Source organism: Verruconis gallopava, assembly GCF_000836295.1.
Source record: "Verruconis gallopava strain CBS 43764 unplaced genomic scaffold supercont1.12, whole genome shotgun sequence".
NCBI lineage: Eukaryota > Fungi > Ascomycota > Dothideomycetes > Venturiales > Sympoventuriaceae > Verruconis > Verruconis gallopava.
This window is the reverse complement of record NW_015622148.1, coordinates 426337-452663: the sequence shown is the minus strand read 5'-3', so window position 1 is coordinate 452663 and position 26327 is coordinate 426337. Positions and strand designations below refer to the sequence as shown.

Genomic DNA, 26327 nt, shown 5'->3' with positions numbered 1-26327 from the left:
CAGAGCATGGCAGAATTTCGGGCCAGCGAGTTGGCTCCTTTTTTTCCCATTTCGATGAAAATTCCAGAAGAGGGAAGTGATATTTGCGAAGGCATCTATCGAAGCGATGGATTACGTATTTTCATTTAGGTCTAAGGAATTGTAAAACCGGTTCGGGCGTTACATCGTAATTGGCGAGAGATATGTTGACTCTTTGACAGTAGCATTGTTCAAAAATCAGTACACCTGGCCATGCACACTTATCAAATGCCTAATCATACACTTCTTTGTAGAAAGAACAATCAAGAAGAAAAGACCTGCCACAGCGAGATGGCACCCGTGACGACCGGTATCAAAAGCCGGTACTTATTGCCCTCGATCCAATTCGTCGCGATTTCGACGGCCCTACCCTCATCCTGCTTGTCCACTTTTGCGTTCCCTTTGCCGTCCGATCCTACACCAGCAAGTGCGGCCAGCTTGTTGTTTAGTGGCTGCATGTTGACAGCGGAGTGCACAATGACCGTGGCATGCAGAGCTGCGTTGAAAGCGAACCACCGCCAGTCCATATCGAGCACCCTCTCAACGCGGGCCAGACTCCATGCAGTGAAAGCGTAGCCAATTGTCGCAATTGTACTGATTGGCCGGAAGAAGTTGTTGCCTACTACCCAGATTGGAGGCCATTGTTTTCCTAGGAGGCGAGCGCGCACTGCGTATTCTGGAGAGTTTGAGGACGGGAATTCATGTATTAAAGCGGGTACACCCATGTACGACTGGGTGATGGCATTTCCTAGAGGCAAGAGTTGTTAGCTTTTTCAATATGCCTCTCTACTCTTTCTCTTCCTCTTCGACTCAAACGATGTTCCAACTTACCAGCCAAAGTGTAGTCGATTGCTATACACGTAGCTAATACTGCATTTCGAAATGCGGGATTGATGAAAGCGGCCATTTTATATGATAGATATGTAGTTTTGTGAGAGATTATAGGGAGAGCAAAGAAGGAAAACTTTGAAAAGTAGTGAACGAGAATGCTATATTGAAGATTTTATGACATGAATCAAGTTTCTGATTATATTCGCATCAATGCCGCCGTGCGACAATGAAAAATCCGAACGGTGGAGCTAGTCGAGAGCCGACACTTGCTCTCTACCCAGAACAACTGCCGCAAGGGCGTACAAACTTTCATTTTGAAAATTACGAAGTATTGGAGATTCTCACCTGCAAAGGAGCGTGACGAAGAGAAGGGATATGACATCGGGATGTTGGGGGTGAATTGCATTCCTTGAAGAGCAGCAGGTTTGGTGACGAAACAAACGTAGATCGGCTGAAACGAAATTATAGGTGGCTCAAAGTCGCAAGTGTCTGCTCGAAAGACATCCACATCATGTGCCATGTGCTCTGCAGGACGATCATTGACCTTACATGGCAATGAGCTTTTCTATCGGACATATTTAGCTATTCCGATAAGCATGGGTCTGGAATGCAAGTAAAAGTTCTTCGGACCTGAGCACGCCGAAGCGGGGGAACATGACCAAAGCGGCAACGTTGTTTGCATCATAGACTTTGTACGTGTGTGGTGGATGGTGCCTTGCAGATCTCTAGTCAACACGGAGTACGCGCGATCTAATTTTGCCCATGTCGGACAAATAAGGCTAACGACAGCCGATATCGTCGTAGTAGACATGAAAGTTCATACACGACCAGCAAAAACACATATCCTCGTACATATCAGGTGTTTTTTTGAATAGCAATTACTTGCATTTCACGGTTGATATTTGCGTAAACCTCCAACCGTTAGAGCGTTTTAGAAGCGAAGAATCGCTGTCACCAGATATTATGTTTTTTAGTTGAGAAAGCAACGTTCATTTGAGGCTTGCAAAGACTTTCGCTCGTTACAGGAGCGCAAAAAGCATAATTCATGGCAATGTCTCTTGACCCGACGACCCATAATTTCAAAAGCCACGACGAGAACCAGACGTGTACACTGTGTGGTCATCAGAGTTAACGAATCTTCACTGTAGACGGCAGCAGCAACATAGATGTCTAAGACTAAACAGCCGACTCGGAACTCCGATCCCCCAACAAACTCCAGAATGCACATCCAATTCCCGCCTGCGTGAAGATAAAGCTTATGGACGGAGATCCGCATGAAACTCCGCGAGGCACTTGAACTAGCCTAAATCCGGTTAGTAAGAATCTTATCTACGCCTTCTCGCTCATCGCCTCTGCTGCACGAATGAAGTCCGCACGCTCCTTGGTGTCACGAGCTTCCGACTCACGCCAGAAATCGATAATCTGCTGCCTCCTCTTCTCACTTCGAGGCACAAAATCGAGCTCGTAGTAATCAGGCTTGATGATAAGCAGCGAGTTGGTCTTGTGCAGGTCAACCTTGAGCTCCTTTCCGGTACGGGCGTCGACTTTGAACTTCGTGGTGAAGTTGCGGACGAGTGAACCGCATGCTACGATCAGCTCGTCTTGCGTTATGGACATGCCGAGGCATTGACGACGACCCCAGCCAAAGGATGACATGTTCTTGATTGTGGGGTACTGTGTGAGCGGTTCCTGGTAAGTTGGCCAGCCGGGCTCAAGCCACCGCTCCGGTCGAAAGTTTTCTGGGTCCGGGTACTTCTTCGGGTTTCGCAAGAAAGCACTGCAAGGATAGATCAGTATTTCTTCCCCAAGATATCAGAATGACGCTATTGCACGTACATGTCTAGAGGCAGCAGGCGCGCCCCCTTGGGTATGAACCAGCCACGATAAAAGTCGTCCTGCTCAGCCTCGTGTGCAACGCCCGTGGGTACGTTTGGCTTCCAACGCATGGTCTCTTTGATACAAGCGCGCAACACTGGAAGGTTCGGAAAGTCATCCACGGTTGGGTTACGCTCTCCGCAGACACGGTCGATTTCGTCCTGCAGCTTCTTCTGCCACTCAGGAAAATAGGCCATAGCACAGAGGAAGAAGTTTAGCGGACCAGCGACTGTGAAGACACCAACCAGGCAGAGCATACCGATGCAGCACGAAGCCTCCTTCTCTCCAGAGAGCTTTGAGTTGTTAATTGTGTCGAAATAGGTCTTTGCCCAACACGGTCTCTGCAGATTCTTTGCACACTTATCTCGGACCTCATGGTATCTCTCAAGCCAGAACGCGTTTTGCTCATCATGCCTCTTTCGCTCAGCAATCTTCCAAGGATTGATGCTTTCCGGTATATGGGTCCAGAGGGGAGTAATCAGGTTGGTAATAGGTCCCGCGGGTGACATTTGAGTAAGCAGGCCCCATGCGCTCTTGGTGTTGTACTCACTGACCTCGGGCTTGTCCCATGTCAGAGTACACATGACCTTGGATGCCATATCCTCGAGCGAATGATAGGCATCACTCGGTTCAGTCAACAAACGGTACATCCAGCGCTTGACTTCGTGATCCATGATTCCGTAGTATTTGCCGTTAGCAGCTTCTGTCACTTGTGCGTGAGACCATTGTCGCTGACGTGCCCAATACTCTGCTCGGTTGTTCAGCTCAATTATTCTTCAGAATACATCACAAGAACTTACGGTTGCGTCCCATGAGTGGTAAATACTCCATAGAGCCTTCTGAGCTCTTGGAATCAAACAGAGACCGCATGATCGGGCGATCGGAGTTGATTTTCGCGCGTCGCACCAGCAGGTCTTCAGCGATACTCTCATCAGAAATGATAACAAATTTTGCGCCCAACATTTCCGTGCGATATATTGGTCCGTATATATGGGCCCACTCCTGGAATTTCTCCCACATGAAGTTGATTGGCAAGTCGTGAATACGTCCAATATATGGGAGAAGCTTGGGGCCAGGCATCTCATGGTCATGCTCGACTTTACTCTTCTTCCTGCTAAGGAGCGAGAGGATGGCCAAGCCGATGATGGCAAAGATGCCACCCGCCGCAATGAGAGGATGCATCACTATAGGATCTCAAAACAAACGTAGAGAATGTACGACAGACTGAATGAGTGAAGGGAAACTATCTCTTGCCTGCCAAGTGGAATGATTGGGTATGTATAATAAAGTTCACTCAATTATGCAGGTGACATATGACGAAAACAATGGTACTTGATGTTAGCTGATCAGGGATGAAGCCGCGCCATCAAGAGTTGATAAATTAAGAAATGCAAGCCATTGCAGCTGGCCTTCTCCGGACTGGTACAAGGAGAATAAGGCTTTGCACATGTCCAAGACATGAAATCGGAAATGTTCTTTTGTCGAAGGGGTAGAGTCGTTCTCAATGGGCTGGGTTCTTCCATCTATGGATTCTCAACCAGCGCAGCAAAACGCAGCCTGCCAAAGCTAAGAGTCTTGTCCCGAACTGCAGCCAATGCCGAATGGTGACTGTCATGACGACAAATACAAAGATAAGGGCGACAGAAGCGGAAGCAGATCAACGGCCCCAATGTACAAATTCCAGTAGAGGCAAAGAGTTTGTCGGGAATTTGTCTTTGGGGTGGCTTCTCGGTCGAGCTGCTGATCCACACTTGCCTGCCGTGCACTGAATGAGCCACGAAAAAGAGGCCAAATCATTCGGACAGTAATTCATCTTTGTGTAGCGTGTTACTTGCAAAATCCCAGCTCTCTGTCTCCATTATTTTTGGGTCAAATGACAAGAAGCGTTGGTTGTACCACCAACTTGAAGTCTAGAGTACGCGAAGCTTGAATCTCGATATAGCAGCATGGATGCACAAAGGAACCAGGGGGGGCCTGCCGGCATTGATTGTGCAATAGAAACTCTGGTCAAGGAAGCTGCATCGTGTCCAAGAGAAATACACAAGACATCTATGATAGCATAAATTTCCAAAACAGGCCATTCTTTGATGCTGGTGTTGGGTGTGCTTACGCCCCAAGACTTATGTTGTCCGAGCTGCAAGATCAGGTTGACGAGACACCCACCACTGACCGAAGTTCTGCCGCGGATCCTATACTTTTTTAGGAGATGCCCATCCCCTTGGCTACTCTCGGCACGTTTTGACCTGCCGTTACGTGGTCGGCATTTTTGAAGGGGTTCCGAAAAGCTTGGAGTTTGCAGGGATTCGGTTTCTAGGCTTTGCTCTTGGATGTACAGGACTGCGCCTGGCTACGTGTGTGTATTTCGGGATACTCGAACGAACAGGACCATCGACCAAGAGGCCGAACGCTCATGTAGTCCTTGCTTGTGGTGTGAGGCGGAGCTGAAGATGCCGGTGCACCGGCAGTGGTGGTGGTGACACATTGCGTCCTCCGAAGTGGTTGCGTAAACGCGTCTTTATTAACGAATGCTGCTGTGTCTGTGAGCTCTTCTCTGCACACTCTCAGTTTTCCTGCCTCGATAAAACTCGATTGCTGTACGCTCCACTATTTTTAAAAACCATCCAACCTGAAGTGATGATTATGGCAATAAGCAATGGCGTACATGCCGAATCAAAACCCGTCGGATCATACCCGCCGTCCGGAATCGATGTCCTCGTTGTAGGAACTGGCTTGGCCGGTTTAACTGCTTCGATAGAGTGCATTCGCAAGGGTCACAATGTCAAAGTGTTGGAGCGCAACGCGGACATTAACACATCAGGTAGGAGGTGGTCGGACTGCAACGCTTATATGTCAAAGCTGATAGCATGACGATTAGGAGACATGTATTTCATGGGCTTGAGTGCTACTAAATTCTTCAAGCACTGGCCCGAAATGGCGAAGGAATATGATGAGATCTCGCTTCACAACTGCTGGATGGAGACGTTCAAGCACTCTGGAGAAATGATGATTGCGCCAAGCTTGGTGTCTGCGCGATTGCGGGCTCAAGGTTTGGACCCAAACACACCTCCAGGGACCTTTCAAATGCGACCTCTTGTCTATAGGATGTTTGTTCGTCAGCTCGAGAGATTGGGCATAGAAGTTGAATACAACAAACGCATTGTGGACTATAAGGAGGATGCTGAGAAGGGCAAGGCCTACGCCATTGCTAGTGATGGTTCAAGATATGAAGCCGACGTGATCATAGCTGCAGACGGCGTTGGCTCGAAGTCACAGAAGCTCGTAGGTGGGCAAGTACGCGCCGTCTCTTCAGGTCGTGCCATGTGGCGTGCAGCCTTCCCAATCGAACATCTTGAAAAGGACCCGAAAGTTAAGAAACACTTCAAACTTGTCGGGCCAAACGGCGATGAGCCCATTGTTCGGACCTGGCTGGCACCCAATTCATATGCACTCACTTTGACCAGACCGGACACCATGATCTGGATTCTTAACCACGATGTCACGGGATCAGAAGAAGAGAACTGGAGTCATACAATTGACAAGCAGGAGGTATTAGATAACATGGACAAGGGACTTCCCACCCCTTGGGCACCAATATTCAAGGATCTTGTAAGATGCACACCCGACAACACGATTGTCAACTTCGGTTTGCTGTGGAGAAACCCACAGCCAAGATGGGCCTCGCCCGCGGGTCGGGTCGTCACGATTGGCGACGCTGCACATTCCTTCCTCCCAGCCAGCAGCAACGGGGCAACCCAAGCAATTGAGGACGCTGTTTCAATTGCCGCATGCCTCCAGATGGGTGGCAAGGATCGAATCGCGGAGTCTGTTCGCACTCATGTCCTTTTCCGGTAAGTTACGTGATCATTGTTAGCAATTGAACGCCAAAGCTCATGTCCTATCATCCAGCTTTGTCCGCACTGCTTGCGCTCAGAAGCTCGGTTTCTCGAACGCTGAACTTCTTCAAGATACGGATTGGGGAAAGGTCAAGCTCGATCCCCGTCGTGCTCAGCCAAAACTCCCAGCCTGGGTATTCAAGCACGACCCTGAAGCTTATGTTTATGAAAACTATGAGAAGGGAGTGGCTGCTGTCAAGAACGGAGCCAAATATATTACGGACGTGGAGGGCTTACCCCCAAATTATCCACCCGGCTACAAATTCGAGCCATGGAGTATCGACGATATCATGTCAAACATGAAAGCGGCAAAAGAGTTTGAACTTGGACCGGGCGATTGGAGTTGATGAATCTATTTGGATTTTAGAACGAGAGTATCATGTTGCATCTATGTGTCATGGCGGGGGGAGGGGAATATGTTTCCCAATGCCAGAAGAATACTCGAGCCTGTGCGTGTTTAAAACAATTGCCCTATCTGTAAAGGTACGCCTCAAGTTTCTGAGGCTTGCATGAAACTTATAGTTCACGAGACGCGGAGTTGAATGATTCGATATACAGCCCCAATTTGGTTCAGAATGGAGGTTTGTTCCCAGCTCGTATCTTGAGCTTATGCTAGTGTTTCGGAGTCTATTTTTATTCACTAAAACGTTCCTTCAAACCATGCCGATCTCCGACGTGGCACTCTTCAAGATCTGCAAAGCTTTTCTAAGGAGGGAACCTGGCAGCTAATTCTGATCAAGCTGTGCTTTTGCATAATTTTGAACTGTCTGAAGGCACCGAGCGTCTATGTGCGCCTGCATGAGGAGCGCGAAAACCACCAATGGCATCCTTCCCCACATCTAGCCGCGACGCCACATGCGCAGTCCGGTTTATTTTTTGGCATACTTACCATGTCGTTTTCTAGCTAGGCTTGAAGTTGGCGAGCGCTCAGTTCCAGGACATTGTACGCTTCTTTGAATCCTTTGAATCCTTAAGACTTGAGGTGTCTCAGACAAGCGGATTCAAAAATGTCGTCAGGACATTGCACGATTTTACCACCGTCATCAGCTTGTTATCCATTCCAGAGCTATTCAGATGCAATGCAGCGTACCATCACAAGTTGAGAACCGCAATGTCGGCCATTTTTACTCCACTTGATAGTTCGGAATACGCGCTTCTCCCGGATGCTTCCACCCCTCCTCCAATACCTCCAAAAAGCAGTGCACGCACTCTGCGGCCGGCGAAAAAAGGATCTAACAACACCCAATCTTGCCCATCACGGACCAATGCAAAACAATACACTTACAAGACTGCAAATGTGTCGGGTGAAGATCTTGCGCAGAAGGAATGGTCAACTCAGCCTCGACGTAGTACCGAATGCCCGAACACAATATCCTACTTTAGTGATGACTCAAGTTCAGACGGGTCTAGGGACTCTACGGTCACAAGCCACGGATCGATAGTGACGCAAATCTGGAGCCAGAATTCGGCATGTGTTTCGACAGAGGGAGTTCCCGACCCAGATCCCCCGCGTCCTTTGCCGCTGTCTACGATTGATCGTGGAGACATGATCTTTTGCGGTGATCAGCAGTCGATGGTCCAGCGATCAGAGTTTGCACAATCCAACCGGCCACTACCGCTTGCTCTGCGCTGGAACAACGTCTTAAATACAAAATGGGAGCCGGCCAGAGAATCGGAGCTATGGACCCCAAAGACCAATGCATTCAGCATCGCATCAAAAAGTTCAATCGCATATGGTTTGCAACTGCAGATGCAGCAAGAGAGTAAGGTATTTTCCGATAAGAACTTACGTCTTCCCATCCCCACGATCTCACTACCTGTCGATACTCAGAACCATGACGAAATGGCATACATGCCCTCTTTATCTAAATCGAACCCAAGTTCGTGCACATCGCGAAGTACCCCGAGATTGCAAGTTCCTTGTCATAGGCGTGGATCGTCGGAGCCCTTTACAAGGGTGCAGGTGCAAGAATTCAGCCTAGATGTCGCCGAACCGTCCATGGCGGCGAAAAACAGATGGATTCCAACTCTTCCTGCTACAGAGGCTGTAACACCATCGTCTACAAGTTCTTTGAGCAGTGTACCGTACGAAAATGATGATGACGGCGCATGTATCTCTGCTTCACCTCTCGACATTTCACCGGTCACCCCGCAAATGGTGGTAAGGGAAACCTCGAAGGTCGAAATACGGAGCCCGCATTGTGACTTCTTTTCGCCGCAGTCAAGGTTCTCCATCGATTCGGATCTGGAAGAAAATACAAAACCAACCTCTCCACAAGCCTCGCCTTTCGGATTGATACAACATGGATATTCTTACGATAGCGTTGTTCCTTCCAGCACACCAGAGAAATTTTTCGACGAGTCAGCTGTTGGTGAGAACACATTGAAGTGGTTGGCGAAGCAGAAGAAACCTTCGTATCATGTTCGAAACGACAGTTCTAGCGATAGAAATCGTATTCTGGGAACATACTTTCGCAGGTCAACGATATCCTGAGCGTGCAGCATTTCCGTGATGTTGGACAAAATTGACGGGTGAAATTTGGCTGAATATTGGGAGTTGCTACATTTTGATAGGGTTTTAGAATAGCGAGCAATCAAGTAAAATTTCTAGCGGACTCTTGAACGTCTTATATTCACGTGGAATAGTTTCATCGGCTCAAAACAACCTGGGGTGGAGCGTCGCACAAAATGGGTGTTTCGTCCGTGCAATGTTCCTCAGCACGATCCTGCATTCTGGAAGGCATTTTAGACGCACAAAAACTTCATTCATTTGAACTAGGCCTGAAGCTGACTTTCTCCAAAACCATCTCACGACAAGCAGGTGAGTATTATCGTCAAGTAAAACTTTCGGTGATCAGTTCGATCCTATTGCGGACCCAAGCGGTTCGTAAGGTCACGTTCCAGGTATGAGCTGGACGACCACTTTTCTTTACTCATTTCATTTCCACGTCCCATTCCAGGAGTTCGATGAATCCTGGCGCTTGCAACGCGTTGCGCGGAGAAGTGATCGCTTTTCCGCGTGAGTGGACACTGACCTGACGTGCTATTTTGGGTAGGGCGGCTAAAACGACCAATCAACGAATGGTAGCCAACACATCAACTTCCTTCGAATGTCCAGTACTCTTTCGGCGTCTAGCAAGCGATGCATGTGATCTCGCCTCAGAAAGCAAAAAAACGGAGTAAATAATGCATGAAGAGACTTTGGGAAAGAGACTCTGCAGGCCCTCGCCTTTGCAGCAAAATCAATATATGCTGGAGATCAGCATCGCAACCACATGTATCTAATTAACCAGCTTCAGACCTCTGAAAGTCATGAGAACAGCGTAAACTGCTGCCACTTCTTATCAAACTGGCGTTCGACTTTACCTAAGACAAGTATTGGTTCTATTAAGTCTTGAACACGGAGATGTCGGACATTCTTTCCAGAAGAACTGGCGCGCTCGATCGACTGCTTGCCGAGTTTGATGAACCACCGCCGGTTCCTCCAAAGGACGACAAAAGCCTGTATTTGAACAACCGGACAGGTGAAGTACATGGCTTGCCACCAAGAATAGTGCTGCCGAGAGACGCCTGGGATGACCAAGAGTCTCATGTAGCAGATGAATACGATAGCAACCCTGAAGATCTCGAGATCATTTCCGAGTCGGAGGATTCAGCAGCATTTGAAGTAGCCCAGACGCAGTTGCATGACAATAAAAACTCATCATACGAGAACAGAGCACCGACATCGATGAGACCGACCTTGCGTGCAACGACTAGAATGACGAAGTCAGACGCCCTCCCCGACAGACGAAAAAAGGTGGTGACATTCGCTCAAGATCATTGTCTCGAAGACCCTTCTGAAGAAGAGAGTGAAGGAAATGTCTCCACCAGTCGAGTTTCATCAGTTACTCCGCAGCTGGCACACCGGTTTGGTCGTTCTCGCGACGGCACTAAACGAAAACCAGCGCCACTCAACTTAAGTCGGCCAACTTCACATACAGGCCAGTGGAAAGTCCTCAGAGAATCAGAACTCTGGACACCTATCGATGATGAGCCCAATACAGCAGCTATAATTGCGATGGACATCGCTCCAAAAATTTGCCCACTACCGTACAAGCCAATCAGGTCATTTCCTCTTAAACCCCGAGGATCAATGCGTCCAGCTCCTCTCCGGATTCGTAAAGGTGTTCGCTTTGACAGCATCAAATCACCGTCTCACTTGCCTCTCAAATCACCTGCTCTGACAAAGAAACTCGTCCGTTTTGACGTCGTTAAGTCACCGGCCGTTGCTAAGTTTAGGACTCCACCAACGCCTTACAGCAATACACAATTCCAAGTTTTGACTCCGCGCAGGAAGAGAAGCGTTCACTTTGAAAAGATCAAGTCTCCGGCTTCATCGAAGTTCAAGATACCACCGACGCCATATCGCTTGGACAAATTTGAAGATTCGTTGTCAATACGCAAGCGTCAAGTTCGATTTGATGCTATCAAGTCTCCTGCCAGGTCTCACTTTACGACACCTCCCACTCCTTATTACAAGGCTAGTTTTGCAACTTCAAGCACCAAATTGAAACCTAGCGTTCGATTTGCAAGCCTCAAGTCTCCGGCTGTTTCCAGCTTCAGAATTCCGCCGACTCCGTACAAAAAGACCAGTTTCAATATCTCATCTTCACCTCCAGACATTTCTCCTGTCACACCACGAGCAATGCACATCGAAGTCCCAGAAATTGAGCCAGATAGCCCAATAATCAAATCCTTAGCATTCCGTTCGATATCTACGACGATGGACGACAGTTTCATACAAGACTCATTACACAGATTTAAGCATCCATCGGACGGCAAAAAATTTGATTCCCCACTTCGAACGACCTTGCATAGAAGAAATTCTTCATTGCCTAAGGAGATGTCCGAAAATGATTATCTTGATCCCAATATGCCTTTATCCACGAAGTTTAATGAAAGCGCAGTAGGCGCAAGCACGCTGCGGTGGCTTGGAATGCTACCGAAGACTACATATCGTGTCAATCAAAACAACATCACAGATCGAAACAAAATTCTGGGTAGCTATTTCCACAAGACGACGCCTTTAAATTGAACGATGACTATGTAATAATGTAAAATGCTTTACAGTTTAGATCCTTGGAAATCGAATGAGAGAGAACTACAAAACATTGCATAATAGCAAGAATTTCCTGTGCGTAGAGTGTGAAATTAGAGACTTTTTTAGCCACGTTAACCTCGTTCCATTCAATTTCCAGTCTATAGATCAAATGTAAAGCCGAATTGCGATTGTTTTGTCATCTATTTCAAGGATCGGTCAATCTAGGAAAAATTGAAGTATGGCCCATTCGACTCGGCTTTTGGGTCCATGAACGACTGTTCTAAGCACAGATCATGTTTTCTTCATCGTCTACTTGGGTTTAGCAGAGAGACCGAGGCAAATTTGTCCAACAGAGAAGTTCCCGTGGTTCTCTAATTACGCGAGCTGAAAATGATCATGCACATGCACTGTCATACGCATAAGGCACATTTGAGGTTCATGTGGACCGATGCAGGCCAAATTGGAGCATGCTTCTCGTTAAGCCACTTCACAGATCATGTGTTCTGAACGCCGAGGACGTGCACCGGGGAGTCCTGCTTTTGTTGCATAATGGAAGGTGGTCATTTCACTCCCGGGGTCACTGAACAGTGTGTCATTATCAGCGTGGGGTCGAAAGAGCAGAACGACCTTAATGTTAACACGGGTGACAGTTTTACTCAAGTAAAATTCGTGTCAATTGCAGAATCCTGTGAAGCTGGCCAGCTGAAGCGGGTGAAAGATAACTTTAGCAGTACAATTAGCGGCAGAAGTTTGCATATCGGGTACGTATAAGCGAGCTAATTTACCAGGGCAAAGACAACAATGGCCCAATTAGCGGTCATTGGCGCTACCCCCTAGACATTGCAGACCCCTGGGCTTGCAGAACTTGAGAGTAGTTTCCGCTAAATCGCGTCTAAATGTTCCCGCGTTGTTTGTCAAGCTAATGAGAGACGACTTTTTGATCTGATCTGCTATGAACCGTCTGGAAAGCTAGTCTGCTGAATGACTATGTCCTGAGAGAAACTTCCGCATTTGAGCAATTCAGCCTAGGCTCTTCACGGAGCAAATGTGCCCAAATTACCGCGGCCAGGCAGACTCCCGCAGGATTCAGCCAGCAAAGATCTTCATATCTGCCATGGCGGTCGAAAAGCAAAAAGCTGGCGGTGGAGGATTTGTATTCTTCCCACAGGAAATAGTGCCTTCGTCCGATTGGCTGTCTGACGACTGCTAGGCGCCGACCGCTTGAACCGACCCTAAATTGACCCAATCGGGACAAATCCAGCCTTACCCCTCTAGACCTTCCTCCCATGAAATTGGAATCCCCGAGACTCGTAGGATTGAAGCCACTGCTGGCCTTTCTCTTTCAAGTTTGAAGCTGTGGGTCTCATGCTTGTGAGGCGTTTATCTGCCGTGAGGACCGTGCAAAGGTAAATCTGCCTTCGATTTCGAGCAAAGCTTTTTATCTTGCTGCTTGCAATTCACTACGTAGTGATAAAGATCAACATTTTCTTCGATATTTTTTCCTAATACTTTTCTTTTGTTTTTTATTCAATAGATAGGTGTTTGGCTTGCTTTCCTAGGTGCTCTTCAAGCGTTGAGATGGCGTCTCGCCGCACCTATGGTGCATTGGACGATCATCCGCAACATTACGCTGTGCCTGCCTATAATCCAAGCGACTATCGTGGTCAACAACTAGCCCCAGTTGATAGATACTTGTCGGCTGCTCCATTCTATGAAACATATCCTCTAGGTTCAAGGAGACCGGTTAACCAGGACTTGACATTTGCTGTCTCTGCCGTCTCGCCCGGACTACCTGGAGAACCTACTCATCATCGTGATTCCGCTGCGAGCATACTACTGGATCGGTTCTTCGGCCGTCGACCACAGTCACCTACTCTGCTGCAAGCAGTTATAACTCAGGCTCCGCAATCTTACCGTCCTGGAACCACCGCTGCTGCTCTGGCGTCACCGGCAATTCAGTGCGTTTCACCGCCGGTGACACCAGGTCTTCCACTGCTGAGAGGAAATCATCAGGTCAGTTATTTCCATTCAGGGGGCCTGCAAATATTGATAACAGTTTAGTATATTCCACCACCTCCTCCGGGTCCACCGCCAAGAGAGTCAAGATGGCCTCAAACACATTCAGAACTCAAAGAAATAACCGTGCCGCCGACAAAACATGAAAAAGAGCCCGAATCTGTGTCTGTGGAAGCAGCTACCAACGCATTTCGCCAGCCAGCTAGGGGTCAGCCACCCCGTCCATTGAGAGATCGTGAACTTGTTACAGAGTTTCCAAAAGTACCGTCGTATCCAACTCCGAGACGTGAATGTTTCGATCTCCCGCATGTTCCTCAGATGAAGTCCCCGCCATTAGGAAAACGTTCTAAGCGTGCTCCACCACCGATTGATGTTCATCTTGCCTCGGGCTCGGCGACTTACAGAGAAAAACCAGCGAAAAGTGCACCAATACAACAACATGGACATGTAGTGTCCAAAGATATCTACAATACTCCAGAAGAATCAGCAGTTAGACAACATGACATGCAAAATTTGCCTCAAACTGCTGGTTTACCTGTAGTACGGGTGATGAAACCTGCTCCCATATCCCCTAATCGCGGTGTACAACTTCCTGCTCTTAACACGAACATTGTCAAGATTCAATCTAGAAGTGTTCCCTTGGAGATTGCAAGCTCACCTTCCAAGTCACCTCTAGCAGTCATGCCCAAATCACCCATTGCTCTAAGTCGAAATAGTAGTTCCTCAACGCCACCGATGTGGTCACCCGAAACACCGAGAGCAATGTCCTTTGATTTTCCCTTGATAATAGGCGACGATACTCCCTCGGTACGTAGTATTACGTGGTCTGATACCAGGCGAGAGACAATCATTGAAGAGGATGTCCAAGAGCAGACTCCCATGGAGTTGGGCCCACCACGAGGACGCATCTGCGCTTCCGATTCTCATATTCGGGCCCGAAGCTTATCACCACCTGGATCTGCCTATCCTAAGGAGTCTTCATTCAGCTGGGAGCTTGCTGATCTCAAAACTAAACATGCAACGGATGAAGATTGCCACAACACGCCCCGCATTCCTCCGCAGCAGATGATGGAAGACCACAGCTACAAATCACAAAACAGCAGTTTCGATCCACGTCAAACTATTCTTGGGACGTATTTCAAACGCTGAATGATTGAAAAAGATTGTTTCTATTTTGCACGGATTCGATTATTGAACACTTTTGAGCTTATGACACCCGTTCGCTCAAGTGTGATGATCTTTGTGCCCGGCGTTCTCCTCATTTCAGCAAGGCGTCCAGGTACATTCAAGTCAAGTTGTGTTTGCTTTGTTTTTTACGTAAGAGCGAGAGCTTATAGTTAAGTTAGGTGATAGTGATTTGCAAAATGTACTGTCAGAACGCAATTTATTTCCATGTAACCGAAAGAATGCCCGTCTCATGATGGTCGCTGCTGCACAATCCCAGATAAAAAGCTTGTGGAAAGTTGAAAATCCAATTCTTAAGTCAGAATCAATTAAAGGTTTGATTTTGCTTTGGCTTAACTTCAGATCAGATTGAATTGTCATTTCTCTGGGCAATAGTTGGCTATAATGGCTGCCTTTGGTGCCACTGACATTTAGAAAAAAAAAATTTCCTCATACTGCAGCAACCCGATCATATTGCGCAAAATTTAGTCAACGCCTCTCAAGCTATCATACGAGACCAATAGCTCTAGAAATTCTGCCCACAAGCGGTAGGCAGTTGGGGGTAATACACTTGAGCCATCAGCTCTGGGTGGTCTTTGTCTAGAATTCGTCGATAGGAATCTTAGGACACTGCATCACCAAAAGTCTGTCCAATTAGTTGGCCGCCGGGATGTGAGACTCGAGGATAAAGCCGAATCTGTCTACATCACACAAGATATAGAGGAAAGAAATTTGCTCGGCTCTGCTATGCAATGCCGTCGAGCTTTGTTGCAGAAAATAGCCCACAAAGAGTTTTAGAAAATGAGGGGCGTGCGGGAAATATTTAAAACGGTTTCAGCATTGGCAAGACTACTTAATGTGATGCTTTGTCCAAATATTCATCTATCTCTTCGTCTTCAGCTTTTCCCTGGACTGTAACGAGGCGACAACATGTCTTCGATATTCTAGTGCGACGGGAGAATGGTAGTAACACTAGTACCAGAAAGGAAAAGATCGCTACTTCTAACACTATTCTAGTTCTCGAGGTAAATGGTGTACGCCCACTTGAAGCGCCATCTTCCAGAACGCGAGCGGGGAGTTGGCGTGAGACTACGTAGTAGAATTGAAAGTATGGCTAGAAAGAAAGTCGGTCAGAAGTGAACATTTCAAGGTCTTGTTCTACATGCCCTCCAAACGTCCTTCTGAAACTGGAGGCAACAAGGCCTCCACATGAGTTACGGGCCGGGTCGCCAAATTCCCTGTCGCACTGATCTCATTTGAGGGAAATCTGATCCGGAGAATGTTGAGAATGTGTCGTATTTGCTGAAGACGGCTTCAAGAATTGACGAACTTCTAATACATGAGTCAAACCATGGTAACTACTGACGTTTTGAACTGCAGCGGCGTTCACGCTAAGAGCTCTCCGATGCTCTTAGACAGGGTAAACAATTCCGTGAGTACTCGTACAAGAACTCCGCACGGGTAAACTATGCTGTTCTAAAATATAAATGTGACCGGATAATCTTCAATCTTTGTGCCATGGATGCCTTGAATGATCCTGATATTCCTGCTGTTCACCGTTTAGGTGGTGGTTTCGTAACACCCACTTCTCACCACGATTCGTATGACTTTATCAAACCATCACAATTCGACCTCAATGGAAGGGTGGCCTTCATATCTGGTGCGAGCTATGGTATCGGTCAAACGTTAGCTCTTTCTCTTGTCTAGGCTCGCATCTCCGGTCTTGTCCTAGCTGCGAGAGGCGACCTTTCCGACACGGTCAATGCCATCACGAAAACAGCAAAGGACACGGCTATACCAATCCCAAAGGTCGTCGCTCTTAAATTCGATGTTACAGACGCAAAGTCCGTGAGCACTGCAGCAGCAGAAGTGAAGAAAGAATGGCCGGAAGGCATCGACATTGTTTATTCTAACGCTGGATGGCTCGAGCCTGAGAAAAAGATTGCCGAATCAGATCCTGAAGACTGGTGGAACTCGTTGGCTATCAATGTCAAAGGACCGTATCTGGTGGCTCGCGAATTCATACCCCTCTTGCTTGCAAAGAGTGGCGGCCTGAAAACGCTTTTGAATATGGTCAGCATCGGTGCACATATGATCTTTCCCGGCATGTCAGCCTACAATACAGCGAAGCTTGCTACTTGCCGTTTGACGGAGTACGAAGATGCTGAATACAAAGACGAAGGTCTCATCAGTCTTTGTATGCACCCTGGTGGTGTAAAGACAAACATGGGTTTGAGGCTTCCGCCGGAGAAACAGAAAATGTTGACGGATACCCATGAGCTAGTCAGTGACACAGCTGTATGGTGTACAGCGCAGCGCCGAGATTGGTTGAGCGGCCGATATGTCTCTGTCCAATGGGATATGAAGCAGTTGGAAGAACATAAGGATGAGATCGTGCAAAAAGACCTTCTCAAGGTGAAGCTGGACTATGGTTTAGGGTGGCTATGAAGGAATTCAAAAAAAAAAATTCAGCCGCTTATCATCCAAGATTTGTCGTAAGCGGCTGAGGACAGCAATGGTTCGATGGCGGGCTTTTTCTTGATTACTTTCTGCTGAAACCTCCCCTAAACCAAAAAAATTGTCCACCATCTCATGTAATATTTTAGCCTCTACTCTTCATATTTCACGCATATTTGAGAAAGACATGTTGGCCCTCCCAACCAAGACCCTACTCAAAGCTTGCTTGGCCCTGCTTTTTTGCTCTTTCCAGCAAACTCCGCCATCTTTGCTTTTGCCTCGGGTCTATTCAACAATCTTGCAAGCGCTTCACCTTCCTGCTTTCCAGCTGCTCTCCTCTCCTCAAGCTCCTGGGCATTGCTTGTTAACTTCTTCACAGCTTTGAGACCTTCACTATCGTAGCCGCCGATCCTCTTCGCGATGGCACAGACCTGGTCGACAAAGTTTTTCTCGTCCAAAACTTGGGTGACGTAGCCGCTGATATACATCTCTTCGGCGGTAAGTTTGTCGCTAGCGATCAAAAGTCGATTTGCGTGATGCTTTCCCATGATCTTTGGGAATGTGTAGCTGGAGCCTCCCTCTGGTGCAAAACCGAGCGATGTGAATGGCGTTTGGAATACGGCCCTTCTTGATGCGTATACTAGGTCGAAGTTGTAAAGCTGAGTACATCCCCAACCAATGGCGGCTCCATTGACCGCGGCAATCAATATCTTTGGGTAGTTCTGAAGCCTAGGAATCATCAGCTTCGTAAAAGCGTCGAAGGTGAATCATAAACTTACACAGCACCTAGCTTTCCTCCAGCGACTATTTCCTGTTCAATTGTGTCGCCACCAGCATCAGGCGATTTTAACATTTTGCCTGCGCAGTAATGTTTACCTTTCCCCGTTCTAGTTCCCTGTTAACAAAAGGAGCCGAAACTGGATAGACTGCCTTACACGACCACGACCTTTATCTCCGGTTCGTCACGAGCCCATATGAGCGCTTCTGCCGTGTTCAGATAGTGCAAAACATCGAAAGCGTTTGCTATTTCCGGCCTGTTGTAGCTAATCAGTGCTACGTTAGGTGATGGTCGATCAATTGCGATCGTGCTGAGGGTTGGTGGTGGTACCATGATTGGTAAATTTAGGTCTTGAATTTCGTCAAGGCTGAACAGGAGCTCCTTATGTTTTCATCCACATCCATATTGCCTTGATTTCGCCGGGACCAGCTCCAGGCACGATTATGGGAGGTATCCATGTTCGCCATAGTCTTAATCCGAGGTCATCGTCCCCATGGGGGCTCAGTGCGGGGCCAATTCGACACCAATCGGAATAATCGGCTTTAACTCCGAACTAGTAGAAATTCTTTGAATAAGCCGGTATATTTGAAATGATAGGAATGTCCATATGAGTCTAAGTGGCTCTCATTTCACAGATCAAACAGGATATCTAAGGTTTTCAGAGCCAGACGGGGAGACAGAAAATAATACGAGCGTCACGAAGTCCCTGGGGTACGAATAAACATGAAGCAAGAATATGTATGGTCATGAGCACTGTCGATTGGCGAGCCTTTCAGATATTTGCCTTAATTGGGTCTTTTTTTTTAGCTGACTTCAGTGCAGCTCAATCCAGCGAGTGAGTCGCAAAGACAGCTAGGTAATTTTTTGCCCTATTCTTCATTCTTGTGCGCTGCTGACGGCTTTAGCTTGTTCATTCAGCAGCTTTCGCCTGAATTTCGGCCTCTTGTTTTGCTTTTTCCTCCGCTAGTTTCTTAGCATCCTCTGAGATGAAGTTAGTTTTTTTTTTTTTCCTGTGAATTAGTTTTCAAAGATTGAATCACCTTGTGCCTTGGCTTGAGCTTCGGCAGCTTGATTGATCTGTTCTTGTTGCCTTGCGGCTTCTTCTACTCGTGGTCAAAAACATAGTGCTTCAATCACAGGCATCAACTCACCTTGGGCTTTAGCTTGGGCCTCTGCCGCTAACTTGGCTTGTTCCTCTTGCTTGGCAGCATTTTCTGAAGTTAAATCAGTCTATAGTGCTGCTTGGTCTGCTGTTATTCACGTTAAGAAAAAATACCTTGCGCCTTCGCCTGGGCCTCTGCCTGAGCTTTCTGTTGTTCTTCGGCTTGCTTCTGTGCCTCTGTTCCTTCGGTTCAGATTACATCCAGAGCATGGCATATCGTTCACTTTTCTTACCTGCGGCCTTCTGAGTAGCCTCCTGCTGCTGTTTGGCTTGCTCTTCGGCTGCTTTAGCCTGAGCTTCTACACTTCGATTAGAGTGAACGATTTTTCAACAATAGACTTATGTCTTACCTTGCTCTTTCGTGGCCTGCTCAGCTGCTAGCTTCGCAGACTCCTGTTGCTGTTTCGCTTGCTCTGCAGCTGCCTTTCCGACCTCCTCTCCTTGCTTCCTAGCAGCTTCTTCTTGTTGCTTTTGAGCTTCCTCTTGCTGCTTTTGCGCCTCTTGTTGTTGCTTTTGAGCCTCTTGTTGCTGCTTCTGAGCCTCTTCTGCCAATATTGTCAGTTTGATATTAATGTGAGGCATCATATTCTAATAGGTGCCTTGAGCCTTTTTAGCCGCTTCTTCCTGCTGCTTTTGAGCTTCCTGTTGCTGCCTTTGTGCTTCTTCTTGTTGTTTTCGGGCTTCTTCCTGTTGCTTACGGGCCTCTTCTTGCTGCTTCTGAGCCTCTTCTTGTTGTTTCCTAGCTTCTTCTGCTTGCTTTCTAGCCTCCTCTTGCTGCTTCTGAGCTTCTTGATTGGAGTTCCCCTCAGTTGTTCCAGTTGTGCTGTTAGTTCCAGTGGGAAGAGTAGTGTTCGTAATAGTGGTGTTCTCCTGACGAACATATACCTTTGGGGCATATCGTCTAGTGATCCAGTCTGGAGAGATATCACGACCAATGGGTTCAACAGCATGAGCATGTGCTTGGGCAACAGCTCGGCTTGAGAGGCCTCCCTGGCAAAAGCCAATTAGCTTTCATATATGTATCTCCAGCTGGATGCTCCTTCCACAATCCAAAATGTGCTGAAGAGAGAAATACAAGGTGATCAAAGTACATACGACAGTCCAACGTGACTTCACCATATGACCGGCATTGCACAGAGCCGATGTGTAGATCAGCATAGCCACCACAAGGTGAAGAGATTGAAAAATATGCATGATGACTCGCTGAGTATGGATCAGATCCTAATGAATGTTATGCAACAGATTGAAAAGGTAAAGATTGGTCACGATCAACGTGGTCAACAACGAAGTTTATGAAGGAAAGTCTGTAACCCGACAGAGAATGAGTGATTTCGAAGGAATGTAAGGAAACGAAGAGAGTTGCTGATATAAGTTTAAGCATGATGGCATTTCTTATAGTCCTATATTCCATTTTCTTGGGTGTACGATCTAGCTTCTGTAGTTTCTTCATGCTAATGAGAAGCACGCACCCAAGACGTCAGAAGACGCTCGGCGGACGAGCATGTCACGCTGGATCCAGAGCATCCATATACGGCCAAGAAGCGAAAACGCGGGCTCGTCCTGAACTTTTCAAGGATGTTTCACAGTGGGAGGTTGTTGGGCTGCGGCCAAGCTATACCAAGAAAGGTGAGACAGTCACGCAACGGGGATTGCAAAACCGGATGTATTTGCTAGCGGCCAGGCCGTTGAAGCACGGTCAAAGCAGATTTACATATAGACAATGATCCAAAAAAAAGAAAGTTACCGAATGCGCACCGTGGTCCCGAGCCACGTAGTTGGAGAGCAGGTCTTCACCAAGGCTCAGAACACAGCGGATGCACAATACAAGCCACGGCTATGGACAAAAATTGTGACACTTTCGCAATATTCATTTAAGGAGACAGGCGTAACTTGTGAATTAAAGTTAGCTACTTGTGTGGAAAGGTTAGGCGTTGCAAAGGGTAACCATCCGGACGATGCAAGGCGGCTAAGCTCACATGTAGCCAGAAATCAAGCAAACTATGAATTCGGGTCGGTGCATACAAGTAACAAATAGCTGTAGTTGCAGAATCAATTTTCATCCTCGGAACAGTTCGAGAACGAGCACTGTTGTAAAGAAATGTCCCAGCTAAAGAAGACATTGTAGGTCCGATGTGACACATTTTAGCATGGATTCTACTTCACCGTCTCTCATCGAGCCCTCCCTATTCTATCTCCAGCCATTATCTATGTCTTCATTTACCTTTCTTAGATAATATATTCTCTCTCTCACTCACTCACACTCTCTCTTCTTTTCTTTTTTTTCAGTCTTATGTGTTAGCATATTAGATGACGCACTTGCTACTTCAGCATCTACCTTTTCAATTATTTTCCCTGCTCTGGGATCAGCATCGTGAAGAATCGGCTCCAATTCTTCTGTGCAAGATGCGTTATCTACTTTGGTATGAGTCCACGATTAAGGGGAGAAGGAGGAGGAGGGGGGGGGGGGGATGCAGATATTTTTTCAGGAATCTTTGTTCATCTTCCGTCATGTTCTCCCAAGAAATGACCAAGCTTGGAGCCTATCTCCATTCTTTGTCTAGCACCTCTAGCACCTTTATGCTCAGGCTTAGGGGCTTTTCGGGCTCGCCGTTTTGCGCTGCGTTTTGTCCATTATCTCCCTGGGGTCTCTGGGCCGGTACGTTGAAATCCTGCTCCGCAGCTTTTGTTCCATTCACGCCCCGAGCCTACTCAGGGGATGAGAGCCGGCCGTTTGTCTTACAATCAACTGCTTTGTGCGATCGCAGAGCTCGAAATTCATTTTTATGGTGGTCACTGATCGTCATGTTTCTGAGCACATTCTCTTCGCAAATGCTCGGTCGGTGATGTCTGAGCATGGAAGCAACTCAATGAAGAGGTGGCATCTTCGTATTGGTATGGTGGCAGGTATCCGAAGCACGCACATGGTTTCCGGCATAGCTGCATTGTTTGGGGCTGTCGTTGCGCGGCGGATGAATCCAAGAAGTGAGCGAACGGCACATCTGTTCAACTCCTGGCTAGTCGACAGGTGGTCCCAACTTCGCATTTTAGCTCGACCCTTCTGCTCGTGGAATGGCCCTGATTGAGACTAGAAGATGTCGTGGCATTCGATAACATTCGTCAGGCCGGCTCAGAACCAGTACGTACCTGAAATCCCGGTTCGCAGCCTTTCTTCAGCCGCGCTAATGAAGCGCTGGACCCTTATCAAGTTCGACCCCACTGTCGATCCGCTAGTTCCGAATAGGAAAACTGCGAGAGCTTTGTCACGGGACTCGGTCCTTCCGATGAGCAATTACCGCTCGATCATCGAAGTTTAAACCAAGGCTTAAGGTGCCGTGGTGTACAAGGCCCAAGCTTGCGATTGGAAATAAGCGCGTGTTCTCGATTGAGTTTTATCTTGTCTGCCTCATGCGCTTCGCATTCTACTGCTTCAAGAAGGCTTTGCGCAAGCTCGGACCAATCAGCGTCGAGCTTGGCTGTCCCAATTGTGCTCCGGCACTTCCTGGGAACAAAGTGCAGCTTCGCTTCTGCGCTTCATGAGAGCACACAACAATCATCGCCTCCATTGCCTGAGACGACTTGCTGCCTCGCGTTCCTTACGTTCAAATGCCCGCTAGAGGCCAACCCAGAGCAGCTCTTGACTGGGGCGCGGGCCTCCCTTCCGCTGGACAACGCTGCTGAACGGAAGAATGACGAGATTGATGCCTGCAATGCCAGGCGCCGCACCCTTGCGGTCTCAGGCATCCATGCTTGACCACAACGGAATCGGCGTGCTTTCTCCATCGACACACGCGCCAATGAGAGACGGATGCGCTTTTGTCAAGCCGACACTGTCGAGGGCCTCCTCACCTTCCGCCAGCACGCTTCCGTCTTGACTCGACTGTCCACAACCATCTCACCTCGAATTCTATGTCGTGAGGCCCGTATCATGCTTCTCGATCAATCAAAAGGCCTTGAACTATTGCTCTTCGCTCTCAGATAGCACCGAAACGCCTTTTTCCCACCTGCTCGACGTTAATCACTCAGGTCCGTCACTCCCTTCCACATTTTGCACACGCCACATTCAATCGCCCTCTTTCTCGTGTTGTCTCGTTCAACTGACATGTTTTCGGATACAGAAGAGCATCTTTACTACGCAAGACCTGAAGAATGCCCAAGGGCACGACGTCACCGCGTCGCCTCTCGAGGGCCCGCCAACCTCCACCTCCCTCACACACCAATTCTGTCTCCTCAAACTCCTCCAACCGCGCCGAACGAAATACGCGATCTAATCAGAAAGCTTCATCACCACAGAAGTCGTCCACACCGCAGTCATTCACGTCAGAGGATGCCGGCGAGGAGGCAGGTGTCGCACCTCGTGGTGGCACCAGCGAACCACCTCAGCTGCGACGAAGCAAGAGGCAACACGATAATGACGATGACGGTGACACAAAGACTGAAGACGCAATCGAAGACGAGATTGTAGACGATGAGGAGACAACGAGATGTATTTGCGGCTTCCAAGAGTATCCAGGTCGCCCAGCCGACCCTACCCTTGGCCGCAGTGCGAGGGGACCACATGGCTCTAGCCAGGACGACCAGACCGATGATCTAGGTGGCTTGTTCATCCAATGCGATGATTGCCAAGTGTGGCAGCATGGTGGATGTGTGAGCATAATGGAGGAGTCGGCTGTGCCAGATAATTATTACTGTGAGCAGTGTAAGCCGGAACTCCACGAACTTCTGAAGGCTACGGATGGGTGAGTCTCCGCCGCTAGATGTGCCTCTGAAGCACATAATGACGTATGGATGTTGTCAAGAGTTCGAAGCTGACAAGCCTACAGACAAAAATTCTCGCACTACCTTCCTGTATGGTCGAAATCACATCCAAAATCGCTTAGGAAAGGATCGGTCGAAAAGGATGACAAGGCAAAACTTCTAAAAGAGAAGGAACGGGTAACACGGCCACCCGAAACCAAGCGTCGGGCCACCATGAACAGTCGAGCAGCCTATGACGAGGACGAGGTTCTCCGTAAGGTACTAGAAGAGAGCAAAAACGAAGGCCAGCCCAGCGCAGAGAATGGTAGCAGAAAGGGAAAGCGGAACAGAGACGACAGCGAAGAGTAAGTCTCAATTTGATTCAACGGCGTGCATCGATCTAACCACAGAATACTAGTGTCCGCTCTGAGACCAAGCGACAGCGGACAGCGAGCTCAGTCCTCTCCTCCCGCTCAGGAGATGATTCAGGAGCGGAGTCCGACCAGGATAAGAACGGGAAGAAGTCAACTAAGGGAGCTGCTGTTAAGGGAGGAACAAAGGTAGATAAGTTAACAGCAGCAGAGCCCGTCGTAAAGCGCCGAGGGGGGCGTCGCAACGGCGGTGATGTTGTCGGTGAGCAACAGCCATCTACTAGTACCTGGACATGCCATTGCGGACTCTGGACCTGCCTATGTGGGCCGTCACTAAGAGATGCTGTAGTTGAACCACCATCGCTAGCCGATGGAACTGAAGCAGAGTCTTCGGCTGCGCCATCAGCCAGAGCTTCTGCGAAAGCTTCACCAGCTGCTGATGCAGACACTCCTGAAACACCTAACCTGCTTCCTAACTCGGCCACTTCGGCCGTTGCGTCGACGAGCAAAAGAGGGGGAAAGCGGCCAGGTGCGGGCAGAGGACGAAGTAATCCCGCACCCCCGACACCAAGCGAAAAAGATGAGAAGGAAAGCCCCAGGAATGGAAATGAGGGCGGTAACACACCGATACCAAGTGTCATGATCAATGGCGCAACTTCGAAACGCGGGAAACGTGGACATCAACCAAAGGACCACGATTCTGGCGACAGTGACAAGGACGCCATTGCAGCATCCTCGACGAACGGTAACGCGGCTCCGACAGGAAGCGATGCAGATATTGCGGCCGACTCTCATAGTAACTCACACGTACAATCAAGCAATGGATCGGGTAGTAAGAAAAAGGAGCCGAGTATGAACGAACTGAAGAGACGGGCAGCGGCTATGTTGGACTGGGTGGAGAGAGCGAAAGAAGACCTCGGAAAGAATAGTATTGTGGCTCCCTCATCCTCAGGTATGAGTCCACTTGGCGCGGGTAGCATGAGCCCCTTAGGCGCTGGGGTAAATCCCATCATAAAGAGCGAGCTGGGCAGCGTGGCGGACATGCTGCAGAGCCGGTTACTTGGGTGGCAGGTTGAGTATGGCACATGAGGGTATAGGGATGTGATATTATGATCATGACCGCTTCATTTTGGGAGGGAAGTTTGTTCGTGGCAGGAAACGGCGCGCTTGCGAAGCGTACAGTTCTCCTTTTCTTTTCGCTTCTTCTTGTTCTTCTTCTTCTTCTTCTACTACCTTTATTATTACTTGATCTTTTTTCTATTGATCAGACATGGGGCATGGGCATAATGAAGCATTTCGTGCACGACACATTCTTCATCAAGAGACATGGGCTAGATTAACGAGGCAGGAAACCAACCCCCCCCCCCCCCCAATCTACATCCTACCAAAGAAGAATTGAGTCAAAAATGGAAGAAAAATCTCTCTCTCACTATCACTCTCCCTGTTTTGTGTCTCTTTCTCTTTGTCTCTCAGTCTCTCTCTCTCTCTAACATGCAAACATTTATATGCATGCATGCATATATCTGTGCCATTTCCTCACGTGATCAAACTTGCATTTTGATAAATGAGCCATGATCCGAGCTGGGTAACGCCAGCGTGTTTTTGGGGGCAAGAGATGCTAGCGTGTCTCCCATTCGAAGGGTAACAGAGAGGACGGTCTCACCATATGAATTAAAAGGAAGGAGCAACCGTGTAGGTAAAATAGGGACCTAGGCTGATTTGAACAAAGTTCCTATTCGATTCTTCTTTCGCGAGAGAGGGGTTTCTTTCTTTTTTTTTGGGAGGAAAAAAAAAGATTGTTAAACAGCCTTTCTCTTCTTGTCTATCTACTCTCCAAAAAGAACTCTGTCAAAAGTCGTCTTTCTGCATCTTTGGAAGAAAGAAGGAGGTGGGGAAAAGGAGGGTGAGAAGGGGGGGGGGGTGGAAGGGAGAGAGGGAAAGAGAG

General features: G+C 48.1%; 9 protein-coding genes across 10 annotated transcripts; 6 read left to right on the top strand and 3 right to left on the bottom strand.

The window, feature by feature from the left end:
* Nucleotides 1-281: 281 nt before the first annotated feature.
* PV09_04366 (uncharacterized protein) lies at nucleotides 282-925 on the bottom strand (the record flags this gene model as incomplete). The annotated part of the gene is made up of 2 exons (XM_016357696.1): nucleotides 282-766; nucleotides 850-925. 2 exons carry the CDS (start codon nucleotides 923-925, stop codon nucleotides 282-284), a joined length of 561 nt encoding a protein of 186 aa, XP_016214488.1.
* A 4149-nt stretch (nucleotides 926-5074) lies between these two features.
* PV09_04365 (uncharacterized protein) lies at nucleotides 5075-7210 on the top strand. Its single transcript, XM_016357695.1, has 3 exons — nucleotides 5075-5542; nucleotides 5600-6572; nucleotides 6631-7210. Exons 1-3 carry the CDS (start codon nucleotides 5359-5361, stop codon nucleotides 6962-6964), a joined length of 1491 nt encoding a protein of 496 aa, XP_016214487.1. The 5' UTR covers nucleotides 5075-5358; the 3' UTR covers nucleotides 6965-7210.
* Nucleotides 7211-7525: 315 nt separating this feature from the next.
* Nucleotides 7526-9226, top strand: PV09_04364 (uncharacterized protein). The gene has a single exon (XM_016357694.1). The coding sequence runs from the start codon at nucleotides 7729-7731 to the stop codon at nucleotides 9109-9111; it is 1383 nt and encodes a 460-aa protein (XP_016214486.1). The 5' UTR covers nucleotides 7526-7728; the 3' UTR covers nucleotides 9112-9226.
* A 525-nt stretch (nucleotides 9227-9751) lies between these two features.
* On the top strand, nucleotides 9752-11744 carry PV09_04363 (uncharacterized protein). The gene has a single exon (XM_016357693.1). The coding sequence runs from the start codon at nucleotides 10024-10026 to the stop codon at nucleotides 11692-11694; it is 1671 nt and encodes a 556-aa protein (XP_016214485.1). The 5' UTR covers nucleotides 9752-10023; the 3' UTR covers nucleotides 11695-11744.
* Nucleotides 11745-13278: 1534 nt separating this feature from the next.
* PV09_04362 (uncharacterized protein) lies at nucleotides 13279-15076 on the top strand (the record flags this gene model as incomplete). Its single annotated transcript, XM_016357692.1, has 2 exons — nucleotides 13279-13713; nucleotides 13762-15076. The coding sequence occupies 2 exons, from the start codon at nucleotides 13279-13281 to the stop codon at nucleotides 14863-14865; spliced, it is 1539 nt and encodes a 512-aa protein (XP_016214484.1). The 3' UTR covers nucleotides 14866-15076.
* Nucleotides 15077-16398: 1322 nt separating this feature from the next.
* PV09_04361 (uncharacterized protein) lies at nucleotides 16399-17328 on the top strand (the record flags this gene model as incomplete). Its single annotated transcript, XM_016357691.1, has 2 exons — nucleotides 16399-16524; nucleotides 16588-17328. The coding sequence occupies 2 exons, from the start codon at nucleotides 16399-16401 to the stop codon at nucleotides 17326-17328; spliced, it is 867 nt and encodes a 288-aa protein (XP_016214483.1).
* Nucleotides 17329-17398: 70 nt separating this feature from the next.
* PV09_04360 (uncharacterized protein) lies at nucleotides 17399-18537 on the bottom strand. The gene is made up of 4 exons (XM_016357690.1): nucleotides 18446-18537; nucleotides 18273-18371; nucleotides 18117-18224; nucleotides 17399-18066 (listed from the first exon to the last, which is right to left on the bottom strand). Exons 3-4 carry the CDS (start codon nucleotides 18188-18190, stop codon nucleotides 17553-17555), a joined length of 588 nt encoding a protein of 195 aa, XP_016214482.1. The 5' UTR covers nucleotides 18191-18224; nucleotides 18273-18371; nucleotides 18446-18537; the 3' UTR covers nucleotides 17399-17552.
* Nucleotides 18538-19025: 488 nt separating this feature from the next.
* Nucleotides 19026-20471, bottom strand: PV09_04359 (uncharacterized protein; the record flags this gene model as incomplete). The annotated part of the gene is made up of 8 exons (XM_016357689.1): nucleotides 19026-19096; nucleotides 19156-19218; nucleotides 19267-19329; nucleotides 19392-19454; nucleotides 19511-19576; nucleotides 19628-19822; nucleotides 19976-20267; nucleotides 20373-20471. 8 exons carry the CDS (start codon nucleotides 20469-20471, stop codon nucleotides 19026-19028), a joined length of 912 nt encoding a protein of 303 aa, XP_016214481.1.
* Nucleotides 20472-22821: 2350 nt separating this feature from the next.
* Nucleotides 22822-25746, top strand: PV09_04358. 2 transcript variants are annotated; one of them, XM_016357688.1, is made up of 5 exons: nucleotides 22822-23300; nucleotides 23393-24013; nucleotides 24098-24376; nucleotides 24430-24644; nucleotides 24732-25746. In XM_016357688.1, exons 2-5 carry the CDS (start codon nucleotides 23424-23426, stop codon nucleotides 25469-25471), a joined length of 1824 nt encoding a protein of 607 aa, XP_016214480.1. In that variant the 5' UTR covers nucleotides 22822-23300; nucleotides 23393-23423; the 3' UTR covers nucleotides 25472-25746. The 2 variants fall into 2 exon arrangements, with proteins under 2 accessions (XP_016214480.1, XP_016214479.1); XM_016357687.1 differs by having other exon boundaries at nucleotides 24430-25746.
* Nucleotides 25747-26327: the final 581 nt, after the last annotated feature.